This window comes from Panicum virgatum, chromosome 8N (genome assembly GCF_016808335.1).
Source record: "Panicum virgatum strain AP13 chromosome 8N, P.virgatum_v5, whole genome shotgun sequence".
Classification (NCBI taxonomy): Eukaryota; Viridiplantae; Streptophyta; class Magnoliopsida; order Poales; family Poaceae; genus Panicum; species Panicum virgatum.
Window position 1 is genome coordinate 20,909,041 of NC_053152.1, and position 20,813 is coordinate 20,929,853.

Below are 20,813 nucleotides of genomic sequence, written 5' to 3' on the forward strand. Positions count from 1 at the left end.
GAAGGAAGGCATCAGTACGGGGGTTCAGTAGAGCAACAGCCACATACAGACAACAAGACCCCTTGTTAAAAGTCTGAACTGTAAAGAAAACATATTGTCACCACTTGTTGGTTCCTAACGTTGAAACCACCAGAGACGATGAAATTCAACTAATTCACAGGACCACAAACAGATCAGGCAAAAATCACCAACCAGTGCAGCACAAGGGAACCAAAACAGGCCGGTCGACTCAAACTCAATATACCATATATTAAGACGAAAGACAGTTCGAGAGACTCTCATGCCGATAGATAATCACAGACGCTAGAAGCTACACCCTACTGATTGACACGGCCAAACTGGACGTGACACACATGGGTGGCACGCCACCACGTGAATCTTTCCTCCCCCATCGACAGGGCAGGCTCCCCAGGCACTGCACCTTTATTAACCCAAACCCGAATCAGGCAAGCAGGCGACTGAATCTAGTTCTCCATTCGGATGATGCAGCGGATGCCCTCCCCCTTTGCCATCAGGTCGAAGGCCTTGTTGATCTCCGCGAATGGGACGCTGTGCGTGATGAACTTCTCCACCTCCAGCTCCTGCGCGCAAACAAAGCGGAGTCGTAGCATGAGCAAGCAAAGCAGGGTTTTGCGGGGGACTAATCGCTAACAGTTTCAGCAAGGGGTCAACTAGCAAAGTAGAAGGGCTACTGAAGAAACAGCTCTTGGCATTTACCTTCTTCATGTACAGCTCAACCACATTGGGCAGGTCAGTGCGTGGCTTGTAGCTGCCGAAGAAGGTTCCCTTCAGGGTCCTCTCATTCAGGAAGTTCATTGGGTGAGTCTTGAATTCAGCATCTTTGTGTGGCACACCAACCAGCACAGCCACACCCCATCCCTGTATTAAGAGGGAGTTGTTAGAATTTCCATCTCCATCTGAATAAAGGATGGAACTCGGAGGATGCTCGCTCCACAGAATGTGAAAACAGAGTACATACGTCATGAACACACTCAAATGCTTGGATCATAGCGTTGATGTTGCCAGTACATTCCACACTGCGGTCAACTCCTCCATTGGTCATCTCAGCAAGTATCTAAACCATAAGAAAACTCCATGTTATCGCCAAGCTCTGCACATACTGAGCAACTTCTGGTTGTCTAAGGTAAAGAAACAAACCTGCTGCACTGGCTTCTTGTGGTCTTTCGGGTTCACAAATTCAGTGCAACCAAACTTCCTAGCTGAAAAATGGAGCAAGAGATGAGTCACTTGGCGTATCAAAAAGCAAAATAAAATGACATACTTAGTTAGATCAACGGTACTCTCACCTTCTTCAAATCTGCTGGGGTTTAGATCAACACCAATGATCCTTGACGCTCCAGCAATCTTTGCACCTTCGGCAGCCTAATAAATAATGCATATATGCAGGGTATCAGATGCAAACCCAACACACATTCTCACTGCAATCGAAAGAGCATATAACAAGCAAATAATTTCAACACTTACAGCAAGACCAACAGCTCCTAGACCGAAAATAGCCACTGTTGAACCCTTTGGCGGTTTTGCGACATTAATTGTTGCACCAAGACCTAAACAGAGAAATGACATAAGTGAGAATATAAAGAGAAAGATCCTCTAGCATGCATACCAAAATGTACTGAATGAACTTACCAGTAGAAATACCACAGCTAAGAACACAAACTTTATCAAGGGGAGCCTCAGGGTTGATCTTTGCAACACAACCAACATGCATGACAGTGTACTCGCTGAAGGTGGATGTCCCAACAAAATGGTAGATAGGCTTCCCATTGATTGAAAACCGCGACTTGCCATCACCAATCATCACACCCCGGTCAGTGTTGATCCTGAGCAGATCACACATATTGCTCTCCGCTGACTTGCAGTGGGGGCACTCCTTGCACTCCCCAGTGAACACAGGAAGGACATGGTCACCAGGGGCCACGTCAGTCACACCCTCTCCAACACTCCCTATGATACTGTAAAAATAATGAAATTTCAGTCTGGATAGAATCCACCAAATTTGACTAATCTGATCAAACATGATTCTACATAAGTATACTTCAAGGAAAACTTCATCATGAAATTAGGCAACCAAAGGAATACACAGCCACTAGATGTACATGTCATTGTCTCAACTGAAAAATACTGAATTAGTCAACTAAGTTGCTGCTGAAATAATCACAAATCTGTCAAAGTCTACTGCCAGCAGCCCAAAAACATCTGACATCCACACAGATAATATTCAATCATATTGATAGCATTTCAAACAAGACAAAACTATTTCTTATGGCTCTTCCACATGTTCACCAGAATCCAGGCTACACAAATAGATCGCCCTGCATCTAGTAAGCCAAATAAACAAAGACCACCAACGATAACTATGAATCCAAAAATACACAAAAAAAATATCCCAGCAACATAACAATAAAGTGGATCGGGGAAGAGAACATACCCTCCTGCCTCATGCCCAAAGATCCGAGGGAACACGGGAGTCTGTCCCTAAGACAGGTAAGCCGCCAACAAAAAGGCGCAAGTCAACCGCGAGTTGCTGCATCATATCTACTGACAGAGCTACGGAAGGGGATGGGTGAGTAGATACCTTGGCCTCCCAAAAGTAGACATCGGTGTGGCAGAGCGAGGTGTAGAGGATCTTGACGCGTACCTCCATGGCCTGCGGCGGCGCCACCTCCACCTCCTCGATTGACAGCGGCTTCCCGGGCTCCCATGCCACCGCGGCTGCAATTGATTACCGGCAGATTAGCACGCAGTGAGTTCAATCGATTATCGCAGCGAGAACAAAAAAAAATCCTCCTTGAGAAGTTGCAACTTGCAGCATTCGTAGATCGTAAGAAAAAGGAAAAAGTCTAGACTACTTGGATCTAGACTACTTGACCCCCAAACTACAAAACCGACTATTCTACTCCTTTAAACTTTTCAAAACCGGCCAAAGGACCCCAAGGCGGTTTCGGAGGGTAGTTTTATCTTTATCTTTTTTATTTATTTCAGCTGAATTTTTGAAAAATCATAGAAAAATCCAAAAATTGTAAATCTAATTTTGTTAGACTTTACATGAGTAGATCCACACAGTAAACATATAATATGATTTGCTTTCATATAAATTTTTTTGTTGTAGATTTAGATATATGTTTTTCTGTAATTAAATAGAATAATTCTTGCTGCATTTTCCATGGTCCAGTTGGGGTGAAATTTTTATGGTGGGCTACATATTGTATGCTTGTACTCTAGTAAAACCTTTATACTCATTGGATCATGTATACATTTGTTTTAAATTTATTTACGTTCATGATGGTTAAATTTAAATAAATTTATAACTAAATTATACTTGATTCAATCAATATGAAATTTTTACTAAAGTTCAAGCATATATTAATTATCCCACTATAAAAATTTCAGTACAATTGGATAATGAAAATTGCATATATGAATTATTTACATTAATTGCAAAAAAGTATAGACCTAAATCTACAATAAAAAATTTGTACTAAAGAATATCATATTATATGTTCACTATGTAGATCTACTCATGTAGAGTCCAACGAAATTGGATTTACAATTTTTAGATTTTTCTGTGATTTGTTATGATTTTTCAAATATTCAGCTGAAATAAATAAAAAACAAAAAACAAAACCACCCTACAAAACCGTCATGGGGAGTTGTTTGGCTAGTTTTGAAAAGTTTAGCTGGTAGAATAACCGATTTTGTAGTTTCGGGGGTTAAGTAGTTTAAGTTAAATAGTTGAGGGGGTTATGTAGACTTTTTCCGTAAGGAAAACGACTTCCTCATTTGGGGAAAAACAAAATGGCAGAATTTTTCAAAGTGATAGTGGGGCAGGCCGGGGTCTGTGACGAGCAGAGCAACAGTACCACGACGAACTACTTCACATTAGAAAAGATTTCTGGTAACATTTCTATTTCTATGGGGATTAAAGGGTAGAAAAGAAGTTGCCCACGGTCATCGATCCAAAAACCAAAATCCAACAACTCGCCCAAAAAGTTTCCGGCCGACCGTCGAGCATCCAACCTTTTCGGCCCAAAATTACTCCCTACTCATGAACTGAAACTAAGACAGATCGAGACAAAGAGGAGGAGCAAGCACGGACCTTTGCACTTGATGACCTTCCCGGCGGTCGCCATTGCCTCGTTCCCCAGAAATCCCCCGAGAAGAATCCCAAACAAAGCAGCTCCAAGCGCACAACCGATGAAATCAGGATTCAAGAAACAACCCAATCCAAACCGAAGCCAATCGAATCCCGTGAGGTGTAACACTCAGCTATTAATTCACTACAATTAAGCTAATTAAGGTCATTAGTTTCGAACCGAAATAATAAACCATAAGTTAGCAATCTTTTTGCCAGTCTGCCCCGACCGGTCTGACCAGTAGGGGCGACCGGTCTGACCGGTGGACGCTGGGCCAACCATTTTTTTTCTTGTGCCCACATCGTTAAAACCACTCTTCTCTCTCCCAACAACTCACTCATCCTCCCCGGCTCTCTCACTCATCTTCCTTGAGCTCACCCCTCTCCCCAAGCCCTAGAGTCCCAAATCCTCACCCCAACTTGATTCCAAGGCTGGGAAAGAGATCAAATCGGCGTGGTGGGTCCCTTTCTCCATGATTTCCTCCTTGGGGTGGCCGGGATTCAACTTCTTGTGCACAAAGGAGCTCACCCAAGGTATATACACTTGTGTCGGCCGATCTCTTTTCCTAGGGTATTCTAGGTGATTTCCTCTGGTCAAAAGCCTTCACATGTACCCCTGAACTAGTTCCTAGAAAGGGTTGGAGTTGGTGGGAGATTTTCACCGCGCCAAGGAATCCTAGGTTTTGGTTTGGGTAGGACCGGTCTGACCGGTCGGAGGGACTAGTCTGACCGGTAGGGGTCCGAACAGTCTGGCCATGTGTTCGGATACTCCGGGTTTTGTGGTAGTCTGGACATTCCGGGTTTAGGTCCGGATTTTCTAGACTTGGGAGTCCGGATACTCCGAGAATATATTCGGATACTCTGGATTTTTGGCCTCGAGTCGCACACAGGCCAGACCGGTCTGACCGGTTTGGTATACCGGTCTAACCGGTGCTAACAGGGCTGAGAGGGTTCAATTAGGGTTAGTTGTCACTATTGGTTAGAAATTAATTTGGTTGTTGATTACTTGTAATTTTTACAAGTCATGCATGCATTCTCTCATATCATATGCATATGCACACGTGTAGCAGCCGCAGCGGAGGAGGTTGTGTACGAGGTGGTGGCGGAGCCACAGGGGCAAGCCCTGCAGCAGGAGAATTGTGGGGAGTCGGCCCAAGGCCCATCTCACCCTAGCACTGAGCCGCAGACTCAAGGCAAGCCCCGGTGCACACCCTATTATTTGAAATTATGACACCTATATATGTATTTATTACTTGTGCATTACGTTTCAGGAGTTGATTGGAACCCTAGTTGGATGATCCCTACGTTTTCCTGAGTTATACTAGCATGTATAGGACAATAGAAATGCTATGCTTAATAGTCCTCGATAGAAGTCGAGTGACTTCTTGCACTCGCGAGATATAGGATATTTAGAAGTCGAGTAATTTCTGGTTACTCGCCAGATATAGATTATATACTTATCTACAGTACCTGAGTTGTTGAAATTGACATGGAAATATGAGACCGGGCGGGGAATGATGATGATGTATAGGTATGGCAGCAGGACAGGGTTCCTGGGTGTCTTAGCCCCGTCCGAGTCGATTGAGGACCGTAATGTTGTTGGCCCTGCTGATTATGATTGAATTGTATTAACCGCATACCGGGTGTAGGAGGTAGTCGAAACCGGTAAGCCGAGTACTTCTTTGCTTCGAAAGTATAGGAACCCGCACCCAACTCCTAGGGCGAGTCGAGTGGCCGCAGAGAAAGGGGTCGTATATGTTTACTTTTGGTGGTCTCACGTAGGGCTTGGCTGACTATATGTCGTTAGGTTGGTTCCTGTAGTTCGAGGCGGGGAGGGAAAAGGTTGGTGCGTGGTTTCCGATGGGGCTTTTGCGTGCTGTGTTGGTTAGTTCCACCTTGCAAGGTTAAATCGGATCGATTCGCCTCTCGGATATGAGCACCTTGATCACTACGTCACATCGTAGTGTTATGACGAGATGATGAATATATTTATATAAATATAATGATTAACACCTTGAATTTTTGTTGATTGCACCACCATGTTTGCTATAGTTGATTCATGCAAATATTAGAATATAGTTAATTTGTATAGAATCTGGGGCTAAAATACTGAAAGTAAGGAATTACTTTAGTCGCTTTTCTGCAAAATAACCACCAGCCAAAAGCTTTGCATGTCTAGATATGTGGGCTAAGTAATACCCACTGGTCGGGTAAGTATTGCGGAGTATTAGTTGCTTAGGGTTTGTTGCTACCCAAATTATTTCAGGAGCTTAGGATGTTGACTTCTGCCCCTGTTGTGCCAAATTCATCTGCCGCAGTGCAGAGGGATGGAAGGTGGATGAGCGAGACCCCTAGACTAGGGCGATGGTGGGCTGCACGCTTGCGGGCTGAGCGTGCAGCTTTTCTGTTTTGTTGCGGCCGGTCTGACCGGTGTGGTTAATCGGTCTGACCGGTGGTGTTAGGCTGTGAGGGGGCAGCAGTGTAGTGTAGTCGTTGTTTGGGTGTAAATTCTAGTTTATAGTTGTAACACTTGTAATTTATGTTTGTATTTGAACCAACTATTGTAGTTGAACTCTTTTGTAAAAGTGTTGGTTATTTCTATTATTGTCGCGTTGTTGTATTTTCAAGTATTCGTCGTGCTTGTACCATCTGCGCCCGCCTTCGCGTGGGACTACCAGTGTTGTTTTGATCGGGCCGTGGGCTGAGAAAGGATCGCCAAATTAAGCCATTAAGTTAATGCACCCGATGTATTCAAATAATGGCCATTACGCTTAATATGGAGTTTTAATTTGGCGGTTCCGTCATATGAGGAGGCGAAGAGGGAGCGCCCGGCCTATATATAGCTCCGGCCTGGCGGTAAGCGTTGGGGAGGGGAAGGAGGGGACCGAGGGTGCAGTTTTGCCACCTCCCCGTCCACCTTCGTGGCCAGCAAACCACGGACGGGCGTGGCGTGGCGGCCGAAACCGGGGCTCCGGCCTCCACCTGGAATCGGAAGTAGACCTGGGCATGGGCTGCCCGACCCGACGGACCTGACCCAACCCGCCCGAAAATAGCCCGACCCGACCCGACCCGAAGAGTTTGATGGGCGGGCTCGGGTCAAATTTTTTGACCCGGTATGACTGACGGGCCGGGCACGGGCTAAAAATTTTGACCCGAAACCCGAAAAACCCGAAGGAACCCGACATTTTACATAGGCCCGGCCCGGCCCGACCCGAACCCGACCCGACCCGACTGGCTGTCGGGTCGGGTGCGGGCTCAATTTTACGGCCCGGCCACCGGGTCGGGTCGGGCACGGGCCGCTAGAAAAAACACCGGGCTTTTTTTTGCCCGACCCGAACCCGACCCGGCCCGGAGGATGCCCAGGTCTAATCGGAAGTGGAACGCGGCCGCGGTTTCCGCTCGTGGGCGGCGGTGGTGGTGAACGCCACCGCGCCATCCTGGCCGTCGGATCCGCCGCGTGGGCCTGTGTGCGGCGCAGCGGCAGGTGCTCACAGGTGTGCTGAGTCAGGGGTGTTTCGGGGATTTCTAGACGCCGCTCGGGGGCATGTGGTGATGTGGAAGCTGGCAGAAGAGCAAAAGTGTCGCGCCGTGACGGCGACGCTTTGGGCTCCTGGTCCGTGTTTCGTGATTCGGACCGTAAACGAAGGATTTCTCCATTTGGTGCATGGTCAGTTTTTAACATGTTCGATTGTGTCATTTAGATCGCTATATACTTTTAGATTGCAGATCCAACTTCTTAAATTTAGCTTCGGATATCATTCGGATCTATATAATTATCTTAAATTTAGCTTCGGATATCACTCGGATCTATATAATTAACCATAGCTGATGTATATCTATTAAGAAAAAAATTATCAATTTAATTGAGATGACAACATTTTAAGTGTATAAGAGCAACTCCAGTAGGACTACTAAATTTGGGTGAGCAAATACCCATTTAAAAACTCAATTCTAAATTTTGCTCACAGAAACATAAGCCTCCACTCCAGCAGGGCTGAATAAACAGGTTTCCATTTTTTAACCTGACAACCGGGCTCCACCCGTCATTCTCTTTCCCCTCCCCTGCCCGTCCGAGCCCAGCGCGCGTGCCCTGCCCCTGCGCCGCCGACGCACGCGCCACCGCCGTCTGGCGCTGCCGCCCGCTCGACGTCCACCCGCCGCCTCGACCCCGCACGGCCCGCCTCCCCTACGGGCGCCACCTCTCCTGCCCGGCGCCACGTCCCTACCTTCCCCGGCCGCCACCGCCTACCTCCCTCCTCCGCCGTTTCCAGCCGCCGGCGTCGACCCGCCCCACGGACTCCTCCCCGCCGGCCGTGCTCCCGACCGCGCGCACCGGCGCTGCCCCCGCTCCGCCCGCCGGCCGCCGCCAGGGCCGCCTCCCAGCGCCCGCTGACCCTGGGCCGCCTCCTCCCGGCGCCGTTGACAGTATCGACAGCAAAAATCTCATCGATAGAAGGTGCTATCTGCATGACAAGCTGATGCCTTTTCTTTTGTTGTTGCTCAGGTAAGCAGCAGAATGATGTGCCTAGTTCAATACTTCAATGTTGGGTTCAGACCACGACGTTGGTGAGCAAGCTATGCAATGGGATATTGATCATATGAAGAGCTGTGCCGACGCTGGTTGCTACATGCCGCTCTGTTGTCTGGTTCTAACTTCTGAGGAATCCTCATGCAGTATAGCCGGCATCTTTATTTTTTTTATTCCTAGGAGAGAAGTGTTGCACAATAATTCTTGGCTTGTTTCGTCCATTTATCCACGTATAACTCTGTACGTGTTTGATTCATTCCTGAATTGTTAATATAAACTCTGTATGCTGGCTGCTACATGCAGCAGTTGTATGACAGTCACTGTGGTTACTTTTCAAAAAAAATTGTTGTGATAATATTGTGAGTATGTTGGTTTTCCCAAATGGACAACTGGCCAATCTGGACATGCATCTCAAGCAGCGTGTTGGCTTGATGCTGCCATAGTGCCATGAGATATCAGTGATCTGTGATGTTGTACTGTCACTTATTCCTTGTGTATGAAGCTCTGAATTCAGCGTGTATGCTTTGCTCGGTCTTTTCAGGCAATGAATTCAGCTTAGTTCTATTGTCCTTGGGCTGTAAATGGCGACATGGATTCAGAAGCCATATTTGTTATGAACTTCTGATACTTTGATCTATTACTGTCACTTGTTCTGTTGTCCTTACATGTGAAAAGTGAAAAAAAGGAACCTGGATTCAGAACCTGGATTCTGTTGTCTTTACAGTGATTCAGAAGCCATATTTCACTATCACTGTCACATGGATTCAGTTTTGCCCCTATACTGCTTACAGGTGAAAAGAGAAAGGAACCTGAATGACAGAAAGCTAAATGACAGAAAGCTAAATGACAGAAAGCTGACCAGTACTAGAGTTCATGCGAAACCTGAATTAGTTGACTGATTTTGTTCTTAAAAAATTATCACTTCATGTATATATGTGTTCTCATTTAACACTGAAGATGTTATGAAAAAGCTTCAACTCCAAACAGTGATACTTGGCTAGTCTGAAGAGTTCTGAATGCTTTGACACTGACACTGAAATTAACTAGGAGGGGAACTCAGCACAGGCCCAAGGTTCAGAAGGGAATGAAGCCAAAGTGAATCAGCAAATAACATCAGGTAACTGGTGCATGGTACTGGCAAACAGAGTAGTGTGCACTGACACTGAATACCATGATTCAGAACTCTGACCATGGTAGCTTAACCAGCCCAGAATGAAATCAAACGAAGCTCATGCTCCCCATTCCAGCATTCAGATTTGACAATACATTCAGATAGTAGTAGCAAATCAGATTTGACAAAAACTGTATATATTCAGAAACTGAGTAGCAGTGGATTCAGAAACTGTATACATTCTCTGTTAGGAAAAAGAAAACAATTGAACAGTCCCTATTTATCTGAATCTGAGTAACAAAAGTGCAGAAAACAAGTCTTCATATATCGTGTAACATCGATTAAAACTAGAGTCAATTCATCGATTCAGTACTCAATTGGTGTGAAGTCAGCTGTCTGCAATTCAGCAAACTCATCAGAACAGAAATTCAGGCTCCACATGTAACATCTGAATCTCAAAAATGAACATTCACCAACCTCCAGTTTTATGAGATAAACTAGAAAAACTGGCGCGTCCTTGCCGCGCCTCGACCCGTAGGCCAGTGTGGTGGAACCCTCTTTTTTTGTTTATGATTTCTGTGATGCAACGAAGCATGTGCAGAGTGGTGGCTACAATAGAGACAAAGATGTAGAAGCTGAGGAAAAAGCTTAATTGTTTAGCATTTGGAGTTATAATTCGTTGCACGCACGTAATTTTTTTTCTTATGACAACTTGCAGATATGATACACCAAAATATTAGACTTGCTGTATCTTTGTTTTTTCATAGTTGCAAAGAGTAGTTTTTGGCCTTCGTAAACATTTAAGCGTTATACGTAGAACAAAATACAGTGCATTCACTGAAACACCTAGATTTGGCATTATAGCATAGCATTTATAAACTAAGGTTGCAGCTGATGTGTCTATGTAGATACACATCCAAAAGAGGGTGACAAAGATGTTGCCTGATCCTGTGAACTGCAAAAGGCAAATTAATGGACAATTAATTTTTGTTAATGAAAATGAATCGAATGAACTGTAGTAAATTTGAGAAATTAGTACCTCTGTAACCGGCTTTGATCTATGTATGTGGCCTTTTGGCTTTCTGATTGAGATCATCCTTTTCATGTGTGTCTTCAAGCTATATGAAAAGATTGTATGATAAATAATAAGATGAAAGGGTTGAGTTATAGAAATCAGGAGGAAGAGCATGAGTTTTGAATCATTTGAATGCAACCCTTGAGCTGTATTTGAAGTACCTGTTCTTCATTCTTTATATGCAGTGCTTTTCTTGTGGTCTTGTCTTGTAATATTCTGTAGAGAATATTTAGGGTTAGTTCATGAGTTTGTTAAAACATTAGGTAAAATTAGTGAACGATATATTAGTTTGGTAGGGTAATACCCACTCAGTTCAGTTTCCCAGTCATCAATATTGTAATTCTGCTGACTGCTAGAAGATGATGAGTATCAAAGAGAAAAAAAAATGAAGTATTAGTACTGTGGTATATGGAATTGCTAAATATATAAGTAGACATGAGAAAATAGACCTTGTTTTGCCATGGCTTGGGACAAATAGGTACCAGAGGTGGAAGGTTTTGTTTCTCAGAAGTTGAGGTGGTAGAAGAAGCTGGTTGTCTCTCTATTTTAACATTTGGGATATGCAACTGCTTTCCAAAGGTTTTCTTTATATTCAGTACTTCAAACATTGGATCATGAGCAATAAGTTTCTTCTCCGGGAGTACTCGAACAATAAAAGTGAATTTCTGACCAATAAGTGCTGAAATTTCTGGTGGAGTGTTGCTTTTCCTATAAGTAGTGAGCAACTTTTCTGCAGGTTTACCAATCAGCTGCATTGCTCGATCTTGGAATAGCATGAATCGCAGCTGCCATGTTGTATCGCTTGCTATAAGACAAACTTTGTACCTATAAAGCAGAATAAAATAGTTCATGGGAGGTGAGTAGGATATAACTGATTGATACGAATCAAACTTTGTACCTGTAAAGTAGAATGAAATAGTTTGTAATAAGACCAGGGCCGGCTCAAGGGGGAGGGCAGCCGGTGCGACGGCCCGGGGCCCACGGAGGAGGGGGCCCAACATCTAGTATCTCGTACATAGTATTATTTAACCCAACTTGAAGTATACGAGCAAGCAAACAGGCACGCAGCTAGACATGTAGGTCTTCCAGTAAATATTAGGAGTCGCATGTGTGACTGGCAGTCAAACTATCACAGGTAACGGAACATTTTTTTATGCTGAAACAATTTGTTGTTCCAACAATATAAAAAATGTTCCATGTTAAAAACAATATTCCAATTTCCTATATTTACCATGAATTGATATATTAGACCAACCTAACTTCTTACTTTCGGCCCATCTTGCCTAACATCCACTCGGGGTCCAAGACAGGGGCGGAGCTACGTTGGCTCCAGGGGGTGCCCGGGCACCCACGCCAAAATGAAAACTCAATGCTAATCATCAAATTTTCACCGTATAAATTAGAGAGCTAGCAGCTGAAGTATGAATAGGGCACCCCCCTCGATTCAGCTCTAGCTTTGCCCCTCCGAGTAGCGTCCGGTCTTCTGGACTTCCGCCCTTCCGCAGCGCGGTCGCAACTCGAAGTTCGCCGTTTCGTTTTCATCTGCTTTTGCCCGGGGCCGGCACCGGGTGTTCTCCTTCTCCACTAGATACCGACACCGGAGACAGGTGCTCGACACACTCATGCACGCGCAAGCTGGCTGATGCTGCAGCACCCCGGCCCGCGCGAGCATTTGCTGCCTTGGCGCTAGCACTAGCGCTCTAGCAGGTTGCAGGTAATCCTAGTTTTATATTTTGTCATTTTAGTTTGTAATATTGATATTATTATTTATTATTTTCTATCTTATTTTTAATTATTATTACAAACAAAAAAAATAGTTGGGCTAAAGGGCCCATAGTATCATGCTCGCCCTGGGCCCCTTGAAAACTATGAGCCGACCCTGAATAAGACTTTCATGTGGTGCTTCGTGGGAGGTGTCTAGGATTTATTTGATTTGTATCTAAAGCATGTAAGAAGCGCCAAGTATTGTATTTTGATTACTATACAAACATACTTATGCAATGTTGCTAGGATAATATTTAACATACCTATGCTCAATAGTTGTGCATAAGCAACCATCCTTGGAACAATGATATTTTCCTCCATCAAAAATTGATCTTGAGCCACAAGCTGTGCAGGCTGGATAGCACCAATATTGGTTTTGGGCTACTTGAATTATTACTGCAGTGCACTCAAACTTTATGCCCTGTAAATAACATTTTTGTGTAAGAGAATAGGAAAACAAATGTAATGTAAAAATTGACCAAATATCTTAGTTTTTTTTGTGTACAGCATGATCAAATGGATTGATTTCTCTTAGCTCTAACAAACTCTTTGTTTCTGGATTTCTTCATGATTTTTGAGATGCAGTTTTTTAACTGGCTGTGCTTGGATGGGTAAGCTGTAGCAATTTTGAAGAGTTATCAGTTAGTAGCTCCAACATATAAGAGTGTATATGATAGATTTTGTGATTAGCATAATACCATACCATTTGTAGAAATCTCTGATTTCAGTGACATCATTTTCATTATATACCATCTGCATGCAGCTGTTCCACTTAAGAAAGGAGGTGACCCCTTGTACTGCTTCATAGAAGTTCCAACAAATATTGCTATAACGTGAGAGTTTTGTCCAACTTCATATACTGTGTCCCCATCAAATTCCTGTGCTCTTGGTCCAAACAATGATAATTCGATCATGTTTCCACTGTGTATAATTATATTGAAGGAAAAAAGATTAAGCATTGATTAAGTATGGGAGGAAGCGGAGAATATGCAAATATAGATGTTGTAGTATACGTGTGATCCACCAAATGGATTATCCTTCTTAGCTTAATACTGCCTGAACTTGTCTCCATTGTTGCCGCATTTGAAACAGCTGTAATCTTTCCTATGACATGACATCTGCAATGAATGAGCATTGTCTTATTAAATAAAAACATGAAGCCATAATTTGGAAGAAGAAAATTTGGTATTATCTGTTTTTGTTCATTTTACTTACCTAGGAATGTACCTTGGTTCCCAATGTATTGATTTAACTCCGATATTGGTGTCAATGAGAATGTATATTTTGGAAAATCAGGTGCTGGGTCTTTTGGTTCTGTAATTTCTGTGTACTGGTTTAGCCTGATCATCAAGGGATTGTCAACAGCTCTATATATTGTCTTTGCTCTATCTACTGATATCCTTCTTATGGAGATAATTTGTCCCTCATGCAGAATAGGTTGAAACTTTGAGAGAATATCATCTGGTATTTCAGCATATATGGAATCACCCTGTCAATGTATGTGTGTTAATAAAGAAATAGAAATTATTGATACTAGGTAAAGTAAAAGTAGTGGAGATCCTCTAATTTAACCGTAAGAATAGTGTGAAGTGAGTATAGTAGGAATGAAGTACATTTCAAATTCTAGATTCTATATGATAAATTTGTAGAATTGATGTGCATAAATTTGTAGAGGTGTTGGGTTTGTTTGCTTGAGATTATCAGCTATTGTGGCTGTAGGTGCAACAAGTATGAGCAACAACAGAGCAATGTACCTTTTCGTTGATAAGCACCATATCTAGATGTTTGATCTGATCTTCATCGTTCTTTCCTCTATATTCCCATAGTCTTGAGACTCTAACACATTAGTGTTACTGCATAAACCTGGCCGTAGATCCGAAATAAAGTTGATGCCCATCTGAAATTGAAAGTTTGAATTAGTTAGATATGAGATATGTGCTACCATCGGTGATTTTTATTCATGAAAATGAATACCAGTACAGATAGAAACATGTGTGATTACTTAGATTAGTGTATTCCCAACCACATGAAAATTATGTGATCTGAACTGTGAACATGTTCTCACGAAGTCCTTGCTGACAATTTTTAAATTTTGTATATCTATGACCTTCAATGGTATTTAGTTTGTCTGACATGATAAGTATATTCTACAGATATACGAGTAGAAGATGAACACACACAATATATGTTATTTTTATTATGCATATTTCATTATATAGATTTACGAAAGCAAAATGTATATGGTTACCTTTTTTTCTTTTTCTTCTCCGCTCTCAGGTGGGTGTTGGGATCACTTGGATGTCGCAGCGCCTGTGTCATATTTGTACATGATCAGTACAGTACATAATATGTTAGCAAATGACTTTTCGAAATAGAACTTGGTGTTAAATACTTTTTTTTTAACGAACAACTTGGTGTTAAACACTGTCTATTCAGGATAAAGTGGTGCGGCTAGGGATGGCGCAACTGGTGTGCGGGGACAGCATGACGGTGGGTCGCGGTTTGGCTTGTCAGGACATCGCCAAGAGACAGCGGTATGGTTGGGGCATTTCGTCGAACAAGTTGCAGACGAGGGAGGCAGCAGCTTGGCTTCAGTTTGCAGATCGTTACTCTGTGCTTGTGGCCAGCATCTTGGGCGTCGTCCCGAGCAGACAGCCCTGGCTTTTTGGCGCCACTGCAGGGCGGCCTTGTATTGGCCTTGGCGTAGGGAGTGCGGGCAGCCGCGCTAGCTGAGCCACAGCACGGCGTACGCGGCTGAGCCACAGCACAGCGCACCCCCCTGCAGGAGGAGCAGGGTGGCCGGCGGCTGTTTCGTCCAGGGGATTCTGGGAAGCGAGCTGCTAGTTGAGGAGGCATCGGCGGGGAAGGCCGCCCCTGAAGGGGTGGAGCGCTGGCGATGCCCGCCCGGTCGCCGTCTGGCCGGGAGCGGCCACGCTTGGCCGTCGAATGAGCGGAGATGGGGCGCTGGGAAAGGGACGGCGCTGCGCGGCCGAGCGGCCGGACGGGGTCGCCGGCGCTCTACCGTGGCGAGGGGAGGGGGGACGCGCAGCTGGCCGGCGCCTGCCTGTTGTCTGGGGCGAGATGCTAGAGCTGAGGGGATGCGGTGGTGATTTTCTTGAAGAAATCAGATGAGCAAAAGGAAGAGTGAGCTGCTGGTTCTTGCGATGAAGAAATCAAGGGAGGGGGTCGATAAAGAAATCAGAAGAGGGAGTGCAGGAGAGAGACGAGGGAGATGGCGTGGAGGAGATGAGCTACTTGGATTTTTAGATCAGAGAGGAGGGGCTGATAGCCAGCGTGTTCGCCCCGTCGTCCCTGCTGCCCTATTGCTGGCCGTCTGCGCAACCGGCCGCTTGCCCCGCCGGCCATATGCGCCGCTGGTCGCTCGACCCGCGGATGCCCTCCACAGCGTCAAGGAAGGTGACTCGATGAGCGGCGCAAAGAAAAGCGCGGTGGTGACTGAGCTCTTCCTCTTGTTACAGGGTTAAGGTGCGCAAAAATCATGGAAGAATGGTGGATGATTTTTCTTACTACAGATCCTGGTCCCTGAGTCGTTGTCTGCTTCGATTCGATTCGTTGGTGCGCAATCGCCAGATGTAGCAGTGGGTTTGGTTGAGAAAGAGCTTTTCCCCTTTGTTTATGCACAAGGCGATCTACTACGAGGAGAAGCGGCTTTCAGTCTTCTATAGAATAATCTGGATGCAAGTTGCGTTGGCCTTATAGCGTTAGTTGGATACGAATCAAACGGTTGTCATTTGTTGTATACATGACTCAATGGTGAGCCAAAAAAAAAGATTGCCCAAAATTTGTCATCCAGAACCAGAATATATGAATCCACATTACATTAGCTTGGGTACTAATCACACAGAATACTAAGTTGAGCCTTCTATTGAAGGATCCATCGTCCACCTCCCTCAACTATACACCAACCAGGTGAACTCCTCAACGCCAGCAAGGCAATGTCTTTAGCGGTACTGCAAATGTAAGAACACAAATATATCAGACGAAAATTGTTAGCCAATAGCATTAAAAAACAGCATCACTGCATGACTGCAAATGTATTCTATGCTGGGTTTGAAATGGCATGACTGACAAGAGTGCATTCAGCATCACTGCTTACTTGCAGCCACATTCAGAGATCATGTCTTTTGTTAGAGGGCAATAGTAACAAAAAGGCCAAAGCAGGGGAGGAGGAGGAGGCGGGCCGGAGCCGGGGAGGACCAGCCGCCCAGAGCGGAGGTGGCGAGGAGGCGGAGGGCAGCCGGCGGCATGGCGTCGGCGGGAGCGGGCGCCGCGTGGCTCGCCGGTCGCCGCTCGCTGGATGGGGATCGGGATCGGGCACAGAGGAAAATGAAGGAAAAAAAATTGGTGGGGCCCACAGTTGGCAGCCCAAATAGAGACCTAGCAAATTGAGATGGTGGGGGAGAAATTTGGAAGGCTACTAAAATGGCAGCTCATTTGCTCCCCCTGCTAGAGATTAATTTTTGATGTCTACCAACTAAATCTTCATATGGCAGGACATTTGCTCTCCCTACTGGAGTTGCTCTAAGGACCTAAATGACGTTTGAAGCCAAGTTTGGGGAGTATAATACGCATTTCAAAAAGTACATGGACCTAAATGACACCCAAGCCTAAATTTAGGCATTCAAATTTTGAAATCCAAATATAGAGGGTTGAAAAGATAGGTCATCCAGCGGCCCGTTTGTTTAGTTATCTGCAAGTTATTTAATGTTTGTTTGTAGTCAAGATCAATAGTGGATACCATTTTATATACTATTTTATTGCTATTTGATAGAAAACGGATCAAAGCAAGTTGAAGCATCGGATAGAATTAGCATCTGCATTAAACGTACCCAACTTGAAGAAAATGGAAAATAATAAGAATAAATAAAAATAGAGAAAAAAAAATCAAAATACCAAATTGCCCCTTATCTCTTCTTGTCCCGTCATTCTGGCGAGTGGTGACCGTGAGGCCTCCCATCCCTCCGTCCCCCCTTCTCCCTCTTCTCGTCTCGCTTGATATTGAATTGTTATTTCGGCCAGTCCACCAGGAGTACCCGGCGGTAGAGTTATAAAACGGGGATCTCAAGACCAAGAGCTTGATGGTAACACGAAGACGCAGGGATTTAGACAGGTTCGGACCACAATGTGTGAAATACCCTACATCCTGTGTTCGGTGTTGTATTAGGGTTTGTGGAATGATGCGAAAAAGTCTCTCTATGGGTCTACCCATGCCTCCCTTATATAGGCTAGGAGTCATGGAGTACAAGTAAGATATGCTCGGATTGTTTACAAGGAAGAAGATCGGTTAAGATCCCTAGATATCCGAACGTCTATCTGGAGCCTTTCATTCTGATCTACTGAAGATCCTTCCCACGTACAGCCGAGTCCCTGCACGCCGAGTAGTCGTAACTGAGTCACCGAGTAGGTAGTCACCCGAATACAGAGATCCTACTCGACAGAGAGGTATATAGATCTACCTCCGTCACTCGCTCTCCTCCGGTCTCATCTCCCATCTCCCTCACACTCTTGCCACAAGCGAGGGGGGCGAGGGGCTGACCACTAACGATGGCGCCGACAAGAATCCCTCCTCCAAGAAGGATGGGCCCCACGATCCCAAGCCTCAGCGCGAGCTCGATGGCAGCCAGGCGCGTCCTGCCGGTGGGCGGGCCTCATCTTCAGCCAGGCGCGTCCTGCCGGTGGGCGAGCCTCATCTTCAATACCCGTATGGTGAGGGCCCTCTTCGGCGATGAGCGTTCACCAGCGTCGGGCTTCTGCACCGTTGGGATTATCGTTGCCCACCTTGGCGGACGGCTGGGCAAGGCGCAGTGGCGTGTCAGCCAGCGCTGTCGGGCACGCGCGGGCGGTGCCCGGCCGGCTAGGCGCTGCGAGCGGCGAGCTCGACTGGCAACGCGATGGCCGAGCACGGAGTTGTGGCAACAGCCTCCGCAGTGACGACATTGGCAGGCGGCGCGATGGCCGAGCTCTGGGGCTACAACAACGACCTCCAATCACGCCAAAATTGTGGTAACCCGCACTCGATCCGTGGCTGCCGTAAACGAGCCACAGCGCATCGCACAACGAGGCAGCACTATCATCTTCTCGGCATCGTCGCCTCGCTGCACCCGGGTGTTTTTTTTGTAAATGTACCACATGCAGATGGCAAACGGACGGTGTTGTGCATGCCCTTATATTTATATATATGCATTTATTTAAGGATTAATTTTAAACTCTAGAAATATTTTTATTTTGAGACGGAGGGAGTATGTGGTAGATGCTCTAGCTTTTTCATGACAATCCCGGAACGCAGATCATACGGCCGCTACCTGTAAGTACAAAAAAAATACGGCCGCCACGTGCTCTTCTGCTGCCACAAATGTACTGGTCTGCCCACATGTCGGCTCGTCGACCGCCGCCCAAGTGGCATCGCCTATTTTTCTTTTGTTTTTAAGGTCCTTTTTTTTTCTCCCAAACAATGTGTGCCCACAACAATGGCCACTTATAACCGTGGGAGCAAAGGCCAGGGTCGCCGGATACAGCGGGAGCACCGGTTGAGATCTTGCAGCTGGGCCTGCGTCAGACTCATGTCAGTTCAATAGACCAGGCAAGCTTTCGGCAGTTCAATAGTCATGGCTGCTAGAAAAGCAATTCAGTTACAGTACACTTGGACTAGGATGGTGTAACAAGTAAACCCGTTATGTTCAGTTTGCTTAAGCTTGGCTTTAACATCTTCAGCAGCGGAAGCACGTCAATTCGAAACGGGCACCAGCTGTTCTGACAAAACCATTCCCCATATGTTCATGGAGAGAGCCAAGTGATGAGGTCGCGGGCTCTGTTCATTCTTTTTTCAATCCACTTCTGGGCTAGGCCCACTATAACGAATATGGCACCATTTATGTCATTTTGAGTGATTTTGGTGATCGTATGACAACGCAATCAATAGTACTAATGGTTTTGTTAAGTGAATATTTCTAAATCCCAGAGATGAAGTAAAAAGGCCATACAAAACAAAACACGAAGAAAGAACTCAAAGAAACGCTGAATTGGAAGAGTTCTACTTAAATCAGTAGCACTGGAAGAACCGATGCCTATAGCATCGGTGCATCCGATGGTTGTCGGAAGATCTGACACCCTGCATTGGTGCAAGACTGAGCGCCTCTGTAGATCAAGTGAAGAAAGAATTGAAGCACCGGTTGAACCGACAGTGTCAAGTCAAGCATCGGTGCAATGTACTATGTTCCAGAGACGTTGTCAAGCGTACAACAACTAAGCCTTCAGCACCGGATGAACCGACGCCCCCAACGGAGCAAGCGTCGGTGTAATGACGTCAGCAAGAATCAACGGCTATCGGCGGATCAAGTGTCACCGGAAGAACCGACGCCTAAGCATCGGTTCAACCGATGGTCCCTGAAGGTGCTGCGGCCGTGTCAGAGAAGTCAACGGCTAGTTTAGAGCGCAGAGTGACCCGAAGAACCGATGCACTATGCACCGGATGTTCCGATGCCTACGCAGAAAGCTGCTAACGGTTACAAACGGCTAGTTCGACTTGGAGGCCTATATATGAGCTCCCCCGGCCATTTGAAGTTTGCTGGAGTCCCAAGACATCTCATACACATCCAAGAACACCTCCAAGCCATCCAAGAACATAAAGATCAAATCCTTAGTCCTTAGCACAAGCTTTGTGAGTGTTAGTGCTAGGTTAGCTCTTGAGTGAGTGATCAAGTAAGGTTTAGATCCTTGTGCTGTGGTTCTAAAGTGAACCAAAGTTGTATCACGGTGCGCCGGCCTCCTTGGAGATTTGGTGGCTCGCCGGCAAGTCAACAACCCTCCGGCTTGGTGTGGAGCGGCGTCGACGACATTGTGCGGGGGACGGAGACCCCTCCTTCGTGGACAATCTCCCTTAGTGAAGATCGGGATCAAGGTGACCGTGATTGTGTTCACAGAAGAGACTTGATTGCCGGAAAGCGATACTCTTTGTGAGTGCTTCAACAACATGGATGTAGGGGGCGCCTTTGTGGCAATCCGAACCACGGGATAAATTCTCGCGTCAAGAGTTTGCTTCCTCTCATCCCTTTTTTTAAGCTTCCGCATTTCATATTGCAACTTGTGTGTCTTTACTTTCTTAGTGTAGTATATTGTTAGAATTGGCTATATGTTGCAAAACTCTTTTGGGATGAGCCAT

The 20,813-nt window shown here is 45.5% G+C and overlaps 2 protein-coding genes and 1 long non-coding RNA gene across 20 annotated transcripts; 1 reads left to right on the forward strand and 2 right to left on the reverse strand.

The window, feature by feature from the left end:
• Positions 1–224: 224 nt before the first annotated feature.
• On the reverse strand, positions 225–4,202 carry LOC120686285 (alcohol dehydrogenase 1-like). Of its 3 annotated transcripts, XM_039968486.1 has the most exons (11): positions 4,121–4,202; positions 2,768–2,820; positions 2,600–2,724; positions 2,453–2,499; positions 1,651–1,976; positions 1,486–1,568; positions 1,308–1,383; positions 1,159–1,220; positions 980–1,075; positions 718–879; positions 225–581 (listed from the first exon to the last, which is right to left on the reverse strand). In XM_039968486.1, exons 3-11 carry the CDS (start codon positions 2,666–2,668, stop codon positions 465–467), a joined length of 1,038 nt encoding a protein of 345 aa, XP_039824420.1. In that variant the 5' UTR covers positions 2,669–2,724; positions 2,768–2,820; positions 4,121–4,202; the 3' UTR covers positions 225–464. The 3 variants fall into 3 exon arrangements, with proteins under 3 accessions (XP_039824420.1, XP_039824418.1, XP_039824419.1); XM_039968484.1 differs by lacking the exon at positions 4,121–4,202 and having other exon boundaries at positions 2,663–2,724; positions 2,768–2,799; XM_039968485.1 differs by lacking the exons at positions 2,768–2,820; positions 4,121–4,202 and having other exon boundaries at positions 2,453–2,493; positions 2,663–2,724.
• A 5,816-nt stretch (positions 4,203–10,018) lies between these two features.
• On the reverse strand, positions 10,019–16,355 carry LOC120685539. 16 transcript variants are annotated; one of them, XR_005679626.1, is made up of 13 exons: positions 15,890–16,128; positions 14,883–14,944; positions 14,389–14,531; positions 13,850–14,123; positions 13,648–13,752; positions 13,338–13,555; positions 12,898–13,250; positions 11,320–11,695; positions 11,179–11,219; positions 11,032–11,086; positions 10,835–10,913; positions 10,273–10,750; positions 10,019–10,191 (listed from the first exon to the last, which is right to left on the reverse strand). XR_005679626.1 is itself a non-coding variant. In XM_039967529.1 (11 exons), the coding sequence occupies exons 6-11, from the start codon at positions 13,338–13,340 to the stop codon at positions 10,532–10,534; spliced, it is 873 nt and encodes a 290-aa protein (XP_039823463.1). In that variant the 5' UTR covers positions 13,341–13,555; positions 13,648–13,752; positions 13,850–14,123; positions 14,389–14,531; positions 14,883–14,944; positions 16,163–16,355; the 3' UTR covers positions 10,466–10,531. The 16 variants fall into 16 exon arrangements, 3 of the variants coding, with proteins under 3 accessions (XP_039823463.1, XP_039823464.1, XP_039823462.1); XR_005679625.1 differs by having other exon boundaries at positions 11,175–11,222; positions 12,898–13,055; positions 15,102–15,928; XR_005679618.1 differs by having other exon boundaries at positions 11,175–11,222; positions 14,883–16,044.
• Positions 15,708–16,478, forward strand: LOC120685541. The gene is made up of 2 exons (XR_005679628.1): positions 15,708–15,844; positions 15,914–16,478. It is a non-coding gene; the product is annotated as an uncharacterized LOC120685541 (long non-coding RNA).
• The last annotated feature ends 4,335 nt before the right edge of the window (positions 16,479–20,813 follow it).